This window comes from Patagioenas fasciata, chromosome 3, assembly GCF_037038585.1.
Source record: "Patagioenas fasciata isolate bPatFas1 chromosome 3, bPatFas1.hap1, whole genome shotgun sequence".
NCBI lineage: Eukaryota > Metazoa > Chordata > Aves > Columbiformes > Columbidae > Patagioenas > Patagioenas fasciata.
In genome coordinates this window covers 1,015,019-1,025,434 of record NC_092522.1, presented here as the reverse complement: position 1 = coordinate 1,025,434, position 10,416 = coordinate 1,015,019, and the positions used below count along the sequence as shown (strand labels likewise).

At 56.7% G+C, this 10,416-nt stretch overlaps 1 protein-coding gene across 1 annotated transcript; it reads right to left on the bottom strand.

The window, feature by feature from the left end:
* Positions 1 to 109: 109 nt before the first annotated feature.
* LOC139827593 (uncharacterized) lies at positions 110 to 8,644 on the bottom strand. Its single transcript, XM_071806597.1, has 8 exons — positions 8,395 to 8,644; positions 8,031 to 8,238; positions 7,391 to 7,574; positions 4,045 to 7,242; positions 3,268 to 3,414; positions 2,772 to 2,944; positions 2,544 to 2,661; positions 110 to 1,639 (listed from the first exon to the last, which is right to left on the bottom strand). Exons 1-8 carry the CDS (start codon positions 8,642 to 8,644, stop codon positions 1,400 to 1,402), a joined length of 4,518 nt encoding a protein of 1,505 aa, XP_071662698.1. The 3' UTR covers positions 110 to 1,399.
* Between the last annotated feature and the right edge of the window lie 1,772 nt (positions 8,645 to 10,416).

Below are 10,416 nucleotides of genomic sequence, written 5' to 3'. Positions count from 1 at the left end.
GTTGGCACGCTGGCAGCTCGAGGATCCCGCTGGCTAAAACTGGTTTTAGCACAGGCGCATGGTAGTTGGGTTTTGAACTAACTTGTGCTGAGCCCAGATCAGCCTCTGGTTTGGAGAGAGTCGGAGATAATCAACGTCGCTGTGAGAAATGTCACGCATGTTCTTTAATTTCTGAAGATTTTGCATGCGAGAGCACAACCGTCCCCAAAGCCTCTCTTGTGTCGCCTTTTGGGTTGATTTTATCCAGAAGAATGCAATATATTGGCAATAAAACCTGCCGGCTGCTCAGTCGCCATCTGCTTCCCGCCCGCTTGGAATGGTTCTTTGCATTAAGTCTCTTCCTTGCTGGACCTCTTTGTTCCTTGGCCCAGATGACGCTTGCGGCTGTGACAATGTAGTATTTGTGATCACAAATGCCGTGGGTTTGGGGTTTTGTGCCTGTGAGACAAACGGGCAAGAATTGGATGAGCGGAGGGAAGCTGCTGATTTCCACGTGTGCAAAACACGGCAGAGGAGACATCGCTGGAGGCAATAATGCCTTTGTTTTGCCTTCCAGAGTATAAATTGTATTAGTTTAGTGATATTTTGAATTGCGCTTGCTCAAAGTAATTGAAAACTAGATAACAGTCATGAAACTTTGTGATTTTGGAGTAATCTGCTAGTCCTGTGTATTCTTATTACTTCATCTGGTGGTGAGCTTGGCTGTTCAGAAATCAGCGGGGAAAAACAGGAATAGCTTGGAAACAGCACATGGGTTTATAGGGAAACCAAAGAGACAAAGTGACAGTGTTGAAGGCATCTCAGTGTTTGTGATACAAGACAGTGATTTAGCCTGGAAAAAAAGGACAAATGAGGAGGAGGAGTGATCTGGAAGGGGCAGCGCGCCTGTGCAGCCCCTTGTCTCTGTGTAACCACCTTTGTCCTTCTCCACAGCCCCGGCCAGTCCAGAAGCTCGGCGGTGGGGCCTGGACGTGGAGAGCAGGAGCAGGAGCAGCCGTGTCCTGGGTGCCCCGGAGCCAGGGGGTGAGTGAGCAACAGCACTGAACGTTTTACCCGCGGGAAAAGAGAGATTTGGGGAGGGAAGTCTCATTTCTCTGCAGGATCAGGGGCAGCAGGGGAGTCACTCCCTGCTCCTGCTGGCTCTCGAGAGGTGACAAACGTCCCTTAGTCGTCCTCATTCCGTTCTTCCTTCCTCCAACTTTTGTAGTGCGTGTCACCCTCTGAATTCGTATGTTGTGTGCGAGCCCCAGCCCAGCACTGGCTCTTGTGCGGGATTCTGTACCTCTGGCTGCCCTTCCTGGGCAGTTTTTAGGATTGCCACCCCTAGGAGCAGAGGTGGCAGCTGCTCAAAAGGCGATGTTTGCCAAAAGAACCATCACCCCGCTTGGCGGCCGTTGATTCAAGAGCAGTGGTTTCTGAGTGTCCCTAATTGCGTGTCCTTTAGCGGGTTTTGTGACCGTTCCTGCACCGTGGCCGTCAGGGTGGGCTCAGCCCGCGCCCCAGTTCTGCGCAGCCCCAGTTCGTCCCTGTCGGAGCTCACAGACTCCTCGGCCCTGTGCCGCAAGAGCTTTTTCCTCCACCGCATGCAAAAAGCAGCTAATTCTTCTTCTTCAGAGCCAGGCGGGGGCTGTCGCAAACCCTGGCAGACAAAGCATTTGCGTGCTTTAATATATTGTATGTGAACTCATTTAAAATATCATAAATGATATAGAATTCTGAATGTATTGATGTGTGTGTGACCAGTGTGGCATCTCTACCTGTTAATGCTTAAAGAACCACTTGAAATGCTTAAAAGTGCTTTAAAAACACCTGCTGAAAGAGGGAAAATAGGAATGCAATATAGTTAATTAATAAGCAGGGAAATTGCCAAAGGGAAAAAGCCAGGTCATAAGGACTTGAATTTGGACAACAAAGATATAAAAATGGCTGGTTACTTCTGTCTGACATCAGCAAAGTCAAAATCGGACATACACATTTTTAACAGTATGGGAAAATAACCACAGGAGGAGTTTTTCCACTCTTGTGGTTGATTTTCCATCAAACAGGATTCTAATTAAAAAGGCAACGTGCCGGGGGTCAGCAGAAGCTGTAGGATTATATGGGAGGCCAAGGTGTGCGGTGAAGAACTGCGGCGGTGCAGTCTGGTTGTGTCTGCACCTTTTCCGAGTGCTTTCAGCTTTCTCACAAACTGTTTATGGTTGGATGGATCTGTTGTCACTGGCACCTTCAAGGGAAGTGTTGGGAGGTTTGATCCAAGCTTGAGACTCAAACTGGCGTGGGCTGTTCCCACATAAACGCCTCCAAGGAGAGGCTGGCCAAACGGAATGGGAAATGGCGCAGCTCAAGGTGATTGGGGTGTTCTGCTAGTGGTGACAGAGCACGTTCAGCGCTTGGAAAGATGCGCAGTGGCCTTTGGAAGCACACCAGAAAGGCGCACGGTAAAGGGTGACAGTGAGGAGGTTTGCTCCTGGCTGGAGTGACGGAGGGGCTGCAGGAGCTCCCGCAGCGGGAACTCGCCTCCAAAACCTCCAGCGTTCACTTACTTTGACACACGCCGCCTCGGCTGCCTTCAGAACGTGCAGAACCGCTTGAAGGAGGTTGCGCGCGTTGCTGACGAGCAGCTCGGAGGAGGACTTGCTGTCTGCGGTCACCGCTTTCACCCTGCAAAGACATTTTAAAGGATTTTACTGGGAGAGCAACCCCTGCGCGGCCAGTTACCCCCAAACCAGAACTATAACCAACACAAGAGGGACCTGGAGCCTCGAGGTTACCTGGCCACCATGCCCAGCTGGCTGCTGAGGGTGTGGGTGTGCTCGGCGGCGCACAGCAGCTCTGCACGGCACCGGCCGTCGGGGCAGTGCTTGGCCACCACGCGCCCAAATTTAACGAACGCCTGCCCGTCGGAAGCGATTTGCCTGGCGCAGGAGATGAGCTGCTCCTTACTCTAGAACAGAAAGAGAATTAAATGCGTTTGGGGAGAAGAGGAGGAAAAAAAATAAAGACCATTTTTCCTGCAAGGCAGGGGAGTGTCCAGGAATCCCAGGAACATTCTGAAATAGGGAAGGGGCTGGACACCAGGGTCACTTCTCATCCGGGGGAAGAAATTCGTGGTGCTTTGGACAAGTGCAGCGGGTGCCACTCGTACAAGAGGGAGTAACGCAGGGGTCTGAGCAGCCCTGTTGCTGCCTCTGAGCGCACTTTTGAGCAAAAAATATTGTCTTTATGCCTATGAAGGTGCTGGGGCGGTGGGGGTGGAACGCTCCGTACCGCGATGGGGCCTTTCTTCCTGAGGAACTGGGTCATGTGCAGCATCCTTGTTGCCATCTCCTTGGTGACCTGGGACATCTTGTCACCGTCTTCCCTCTCACATTTCGCAGGGCCATTGGCGAAGGAGATGCTGGGAAGATCATTCTGCTGCAGAGACAAGAACCAAACAGATGTGAAGGCTGGAGCGTGTGGAGGTGCCGATGCCGAGGTAGTTTTTGGTGAGTGAAGGAGAGGAAAAGCCACTGACCACCCCTCTGTGTCTGCCTGCTGTCCCAGCCAGCCCCTCTTTGTCACCCACAGCGGCACCATCGTGTCCCAGTGCCCTGGCCCAGCATCTGCTGGTGCTGTTGCATGAGCTGGCAGTACCCGCGGCTCAGGCTGTGATTAAGTGCTGCAAACAGCAGTCTGGGTGGTGTTGCTGACATCTCTGCCAGCTCCCGGCACCAGCGGTTGTTGTGGGAGCTGCTGGTGCTCCCGAGGGTGCTATGGGGAGCTGAGCTGCACAGGGATGCTGTTTTGGGGAGGGAGAGCAGAGCAGAAACAGCCTGTGGAGATGGGGTTACTGGTGTGGGAGCACCGGTCAGATCAGATATCCAGAGCTCAGCGGAACGGGGCAGCCAGGAACCTGATCGCACCTTGAAGGTGGCCCAAGGGTTGGACTGGTGACCTCCAGAGGTCCCTGCCAGCGTCACTTAGCGCTCCATGCTGTGGGTGACAGCGCTGACAGCTCTCATCATCACCCTGCAGTAAGAATTAAAGGGGAAAAACCTGCCGTACCATTTCACGGGCCTCCTGGGCAGCTCCTTGTCCTCCGCTCCCACTTGGGCAGGTTCCTGCCACCCCGAGGTGGCTCAGAGCTTGTGACATCTCGGCCGTGCTGCCGCATGGCCTCGGGCAGCACTGGTTCCCCACGTTGCACAGGCGCTGGCCGATGAGCTGCAGGATGTGTCCCCTGAGGCCACGGGTGGTGCACAGCTGTGTCAGCAGGTAGTGCGCCATCGCTGCCCAGTACCACAGCGTGCTGGCCAGGCGGGGGTGGCCTTTGTCCCCACGGCTCTGCAAGAGCCACCTGGCGCTTCCCACGGCCTCGGACGTGAGGAGCAGGAGGTGCTCTGCCACGGAGAGCAGTTTCTCCTGTGAGTCCAGCTCCTGAATGTCTCTGAGGGTGGTTTTGACCCACTGAACGTTGGCCATCAGCTGGCTTGCCTTCTCTTCAAAGGCATCTTTTCTCCTCTCGCTGTCCTCCTGAGGGAGCGGGGACAGGGCTGGCTCGATGACATCCCGGATGACCCGCAGCTGTTGGGCGTTGACCTTCTCCAGGTGGAGCAGCAAGGCCTTGGCCCTGAGCGCCAGGTCTCTCTGCAGGAGCTCCCAGCGAACGGTCAAGCTGGCCCTGGGCAGCGGGGAGAGCGAGAGCGTGCTGGAGGTGTCCAGCAGCGCTTCTACCAGCACCTCCACCTCCTCCCGCAGCGCCAGGATCTCACTGCGGCCGCGCTCCTCGGGGCAGGACAAGGCGGAGAGCCGGGCGGCCTCCTGCAGCCGCAGGGAGATCTCAGACATGGCGGCCAAGAGGCTCTGCGAGCAAAGCTTGTTGTGCACGGCGCTGCTGAGCTCCCCCAGGAGCAGGACGTCCCCGCCAATGAAGCGATCCAGGGCGCGCAGCAGGACGTGCGTGCTGACGGCCCAGCGCACACAGCGCAGCTCCAGGCCGGCCTTGCCCAGCCCGCAGGAGCCCTCGCAGGACGCTGCTTTCTCCAGTAATGCTTGGGTGTTCATCTGAGCACGTGAAAACTTGGCTTGCACCTCTAGAAAGCTCTCCCAGACATCAGAGGAGATGAGATTTCCCTTGCTACAGGCCATGCTTGCAACGTCTCCTGCAAACTGGACCGTTCCTGCTAAAGCTGTCATGGTTTCCTCTAAAGCCTGTTTGCCGTGCAGAAAGTCAGCAGACAAGAAAAAGCCAAATACTTGCTGGGCCAGACTGTACCAAGGGCCTGCCACAGCTGCCAGGCACTCCTTGATCTCGCAGATCCTTTCGGAGAGCGTGAGCGCCATTTGGAGAAGGCTGCTTGGGGCACGGAGCTGCTGCAGGGCCGTTTCCTTGGCCAGGCTGATGACACGCGGTGTCAGCGACACAATCGTTTGGTGCTGCCCCAGCGCCTGCGTCTGCGAAGGCTCAGCCACAGGCAGCGCTTCCTTCGCCGCAGCGACGCAGCCGCCGGAGAGTTCAAGCAAAGCGGAGCAAGTGGCGTCGACAGCTGCTGTGTTGTGAGCTTGTGTCACTGCCAGGAGAGCCGCGATGACAGGGTGCGCATCTTCTTGCCGTGGAGTGACATCCGCGTGGAAACCACCTGGTCGTGAAGGTGGAGGACTTGGGATGTCTTCCTGCACCGCAGCCGCACCCGTGATGGTTTTTAGCCCAGCACGCCCTGGGCTGAGTTCAGGCCCCTTCGTGACATCAGTGCTTCGCACTTGTGCCCGCAGGGGGCTGAGGATGTCGGGGTGGTTGCTCCCGTCCAGCCCGTCACACACACGGCGAGCAGCGTCCACCAGGCCACTCGCCGCCCTGGAGAAGACATCCCTGGTTTGGAGGCAGGAGGGTCCCTCTGGACAACGGGCCATGACCGCTTCCAGCTCGGGGATGGAGCTGGCCAGTTGCCTGACCCAAACCAGCAAACCGTTCCTGAAAACGGGGTCTGTGGCTCTGTCCACGTGCCGGGCAGTGGCTCCCACCACCCACCTTGCCCAGCTGCAGAGGTGAGCCACGTGCCGCCGCAGCACCTCGTGGTCCCGGCGTTCCCAGGCCGTGTCACACCGTTCCCTGTCCTTGGCCATTTCCTGCACGGACAGCTCCAGGAGTTCACGCACACCGACCGTCTCCTCAAAACAGCGCAGGAGAGCTTCCCTCGCTCCAGCCCACGCGCGGTACAAGGAACGCAGCCGCTCGGCAGTGCTCGCCTGCCACGTGTCTCCGCTCATTTCTGTCAGCAGCGCAGGGAGACGGGCGAGGAGGCTCTGCAGATAATTCACCCCCTCCCCGATTTCTCTGGCAGTTTGGGTTTTGGTGCACCTGGCCAGAACAAAGTCTGTCACTCTGAGCATCTGCTGGGCGTGTGTGAAGAACGTGGCGGTGAGGGGCTGAAGCTTCTTCAAAAATCCTCCTGGTCCTGCTGGAAAACACCCTGTGGCAGTGAGGTGAAGGGCAGCTTCAACCAGTGGCCTCAGGGGCTCGTCGCCCTCAAAGGTGTCAAGGATTTGGCACAGAGTCGCCGTGAGTGCTGCCCGGTCGAGGGTCTCTAGGTGCTCCCTCATGCTGTGCCGTTCCTTCTCCAGGCTGCTCTCCCCTGCCCATCCTTCCTGCTGCCCTGTGTGGCCGCAGATGTTTTTTCTCAGCTGCAGGAGAACCCAGCAACATTTTACCAGCTCCAGCTTCAGATCTGCCCTGGACACATCTGCCAGAAGCACGCAGTAGAAAACCACGGCATCCACGTGAGCGCTGAGCTCGCTGCCGAAGCAGCGCAGGGGCCGCGGGTGGGAGAGGAGAGCCAGCAGCTCGCTCACGTGCTGGGAGAAGGTCCCGGCTCTGTCCCGCGGCTCCGTGGTGCCCACGAGCAGGGAAACGAGCTCTTTGATGGTTCCCTCCATCAGCTGGAAAGCTGAGTCCTTGGAGAGCTTGACTCGCCGATCCCAGGAGCATTTCAGGTCGCTGCGCTTGGCTGCGTGGAGCAGAGGGACGCACTTCTGAAGGAGCTGCAGATTTCGGGCCAAGCTCTTCTGTCGAGGACAGTCTCCCAGTTCCTCGAGGCGCTTTGCTGTCAGATTGCCGAGCAGCAGCAGAGCCTCGGAAAAGGCGCGGAACGCAGCCAGGAGCCCTGGCGTGTCCCCAGTGTCCCGCAGCACGCTCAGGCGCTCCAGCAGCCAGCTGGCAGCCTCAGTTACCCGCCTTGCTCCAGCAGCGTCTTCAATCCGAAGGATCTAGGCAGAAAACAACAATCAGCTGCTCAGAGCGGCTAAGAATCCCTGCTCACTGTTTCTCGAGATGACACTCGAGACGTGTTTTGCTCAGCAGACCGGCCACAGCGAGCACACGGTGCGGAAACCACCGGCGCAGGGCAGTTTGTACCTTGACGGTCTGTGCGAGGAGCCTCTCTGCCGCCGCAGCCAGCTGCTCCCGGTGCCGCGGGCTGTGCGGCCGCCCCTGCAGCTCGCTGGCCGCCAGCAGCACCCGCCGCCCCGCCAGGACCAGCGACTCGGCCGCTGGATGCATCTCCTCCTTGCACACCTCGTCGCCGGACTCCTGGGCCAGCCTGGAACAGAAGCCGCTGGGCTCAGCTTTACCATCCCAGGAAGAATGTGCCAGGCTCAGGCTTTATCAGAGCCAATTAGCCGTGCCAGACCTGAGCTGGGCTTGGACTGGTCCAGAGCCTTTTCCAGTGGCCGTGGTTCACCTGGAGCCAGGGCAGAGCAGCACTGTCACCCAGGGGCCGGCGCCTGGGCTGCGGATTTCAGCTCAAATTATACTGAAGCATTCAGTAAATTCACTGATGTGTTCAGTCACTTGTCCCGACTGTGGCTTTAAGGTGTTTTTACCTTAATCTTTGCTGTTTGAGGTTTTGCTGACTTTGCCTCGTCCCTTCCAAGCGTGTGTCCCTGCTTGTCCTGTCTGTCCTCTCCCTAATTCTGTTGCTCATCCCTTTCTCCTCCATCCCTGCTGATTCCTTCCCACCCCAAAAACCTGCCCAGGAAACACCCAACAAACCCACCTTCTTGCCACAGCAGCGAGTTCTTCGGTGGCTTGGGCTAATTTCTCCGCGTTCTCCCTGAGGTTGGGCAGAGCCTGACAACCCCCCTGTCCCTGCTCCAGGGCGAGGAGCAGGTGGCAGAGCTGCGCGGCCATGGGGCTGAGGATCCTTCGCCTCGCTGGGTTTTCCATCAGCCCGAGGTCGTGGAGGTGAAAAGGCTCCATGTGTCCTGCCTGGAAGGAGAATGGGGACGGTTTGGGGTCCTTTGGGTAGAACGGGGATGGGGTGAGCGGTGAGACGTGGTGACGGTGGCGTTACCGCGGACACGGGGGTGCTCCTGGGCAGGGCTGTGAGCCCAGGGCGGGATTAATTACACCCTAATTACCATGGAAGGCAGCGCCTGCTGCTGGGCTGTGGTGCTTGGGGAGCGCGGGGGGCTCTCTCCTGCTCCCCCCATAGCTTTCCAGGCCGGGTACATTTCGGGGAGGGCCGCCTCTCCCCGTCCCGGGTGTCCCGTCCCGGGTGTCCCGTCCCGGGTGTCCCCTCCCGGGTGTCCGCAGGGCGGGGATGTCAGTGTGAGAGGCCGCGGATGCGCCAGCGTCGCCACGGAGACGGTCGCAGTGCGGTGACGTCATTGCGGCGCGCCGGCGCGCGGGGCACGCCGGGAGCTGTAGTCCGTTGGAGCCGCAGGCCGCAGCCGGGGGACCGGGTTAATTAATTAATTAGTTAATTAACTCCGGACCGGGCTCGCAGGGGCTCAGGCCCGGCCCTTCCTGCCCGCTGACCCCCTGGTGCTCCCCCAGGCGCCATCCTGCGCGGGCTGTGGGGGGCACGGCGGTCGCACCTCAGAAACCTGAGGGAATGGAGGGTCCCTCCCTAGACCCAGGCTCCCGCCTTGGCCTTGCTTTGGCCTTTGGTTCAGTGGCTGGTGCAGCTTTATGTGGTAAAAAATAGAGATTTAACCCTTTTCCTTCTTCCCCTGGGCGTTCATTGCGTTTTTTGCTCGTTCTCCTGACACCTGTGTCCTCTCCATGCAGAATTCCCGCTGGGAACCGTGGCCCTTCTGGAAACCAGCGTGAGCTGCAGCGATTCCACCGGAACTCGGAGATGCTGCTTGTTCCACCACGCTGGAGAGAAACCCCCAGGTGTGTGTCGTTGTGCAACATGCATTTGCACCGGGAATCGTGCAGCGTGCAACGTGAATTGCACAGTGTGCAACGTGAATTGTGCAACGTCCATTTGCAGCATGAATTGTGCAATGTGCAACGTGCGTTTACACCGTGAATTGTGCAGTGTGCAATGTGAATTGCGCAGTGTGCAACGTGAATTGTGCAACGTGCATTTGCACCGTGAATTGTGCAGCGTGCAATGTGAATTGTGCAACGTGCATTTGCACCGTGAATTGTGCAGCATGCAATGTGAATTGTGCAGCGTGCATTTGCAAAGTGAGTTGTGCGCTATTTATCGTGCAGCATGCAACGTGAATTGTGCAAAGTGCATTTGCAACATGAATCCTGTGATGTGCAACATGAATTGTGCGATGTGCAACATGAATTGTGCAACGTGCAACGTGCATTTGCAACATGAATTGTACACTGTCATGCGGTGTGCAACGTGAATTGTGCAACGTGCATTTGCACCGTGAATTGTGCAGCGTGCATTTGCAAAGTGAGTCGTGCGCTATTTATTGTGCAGCGTGCAACGTGAATTGTGCAAAGTGCATTTGCAACATGAATCCTGCAATGTGCAACGTGAATTGTGCAACATGCAACATGCACTTGCAACGTGAATTGTGAAATTTGCAGCAGGAATCATGCACTATGTGTCATGCAGTGTGCAACATGAGTTGTGCAACGTGCATTTGCACCATGAATTGTGCAACGTGCAATATGAATTGTGCAGCGTGCATTTGCAGTGTGAATCGTGCGCTATTTATCATGCACTGTGCAACGTGAATTGTGCAACGTGCATTTGCAACATGAATCCTGCAATGTGCAACATGAATTGTGCAACATGCAACGTGCATTTGCAACGTGAATCGTGAGATTTGCAGCAGGAATCATGCACTATGTGTCATGCAGTGTGCAACATGAGTTGTGCAACGTGCGTTTGCACCGTGAATTGTGCAGCGTGCAATTGCAGTGTGAATCGTGCTCTATTTATCATGCACTGTGCAACGTGAATTGTGCAACGTGCAACGTGCATTTGCAACGTGAATCGTGAAATTTGCAGCAGGAATCTTGCACTGTGTGTCATGCAGTGTGCAACACGAGTTGTGCAACGTGCATTTGCAACATGAATCCTACAACGTGCAACATGCATTTGCAACATGAATTGTGCCATTTGCAGTGTGAATCGTGCACTATCACGCAACGTGCAAATGAATTGTGCAACGCGCATTTGCAAC

Excerpts from the sequence above, each read along its gene's own strand:
- LOC139827593 (XM_071806597.1), bottom strand. The coding sequence starts at position 8,644 with ATGACGTCACCGCACTGCGACCGTCTCCGTGGCGACGCTGGCGCATCC. Across the intron at positions 7,575-8,030 it reads CTCGCTGCTGTGGCAAGAAG|GCTGGCCCAGGAGTCCGGCG; the intron begins GTGGGTTTGTTG and ends CTTCTGTTCCAG. Across the intron at positions 1,640-2,543 it reads CCGAGGCGGCGTGTGTCAAA|GGTTTGCGACAGCCCCCGCC; the intron begins GTAAGTGAACGC and ends TTTGTCTGCCAG.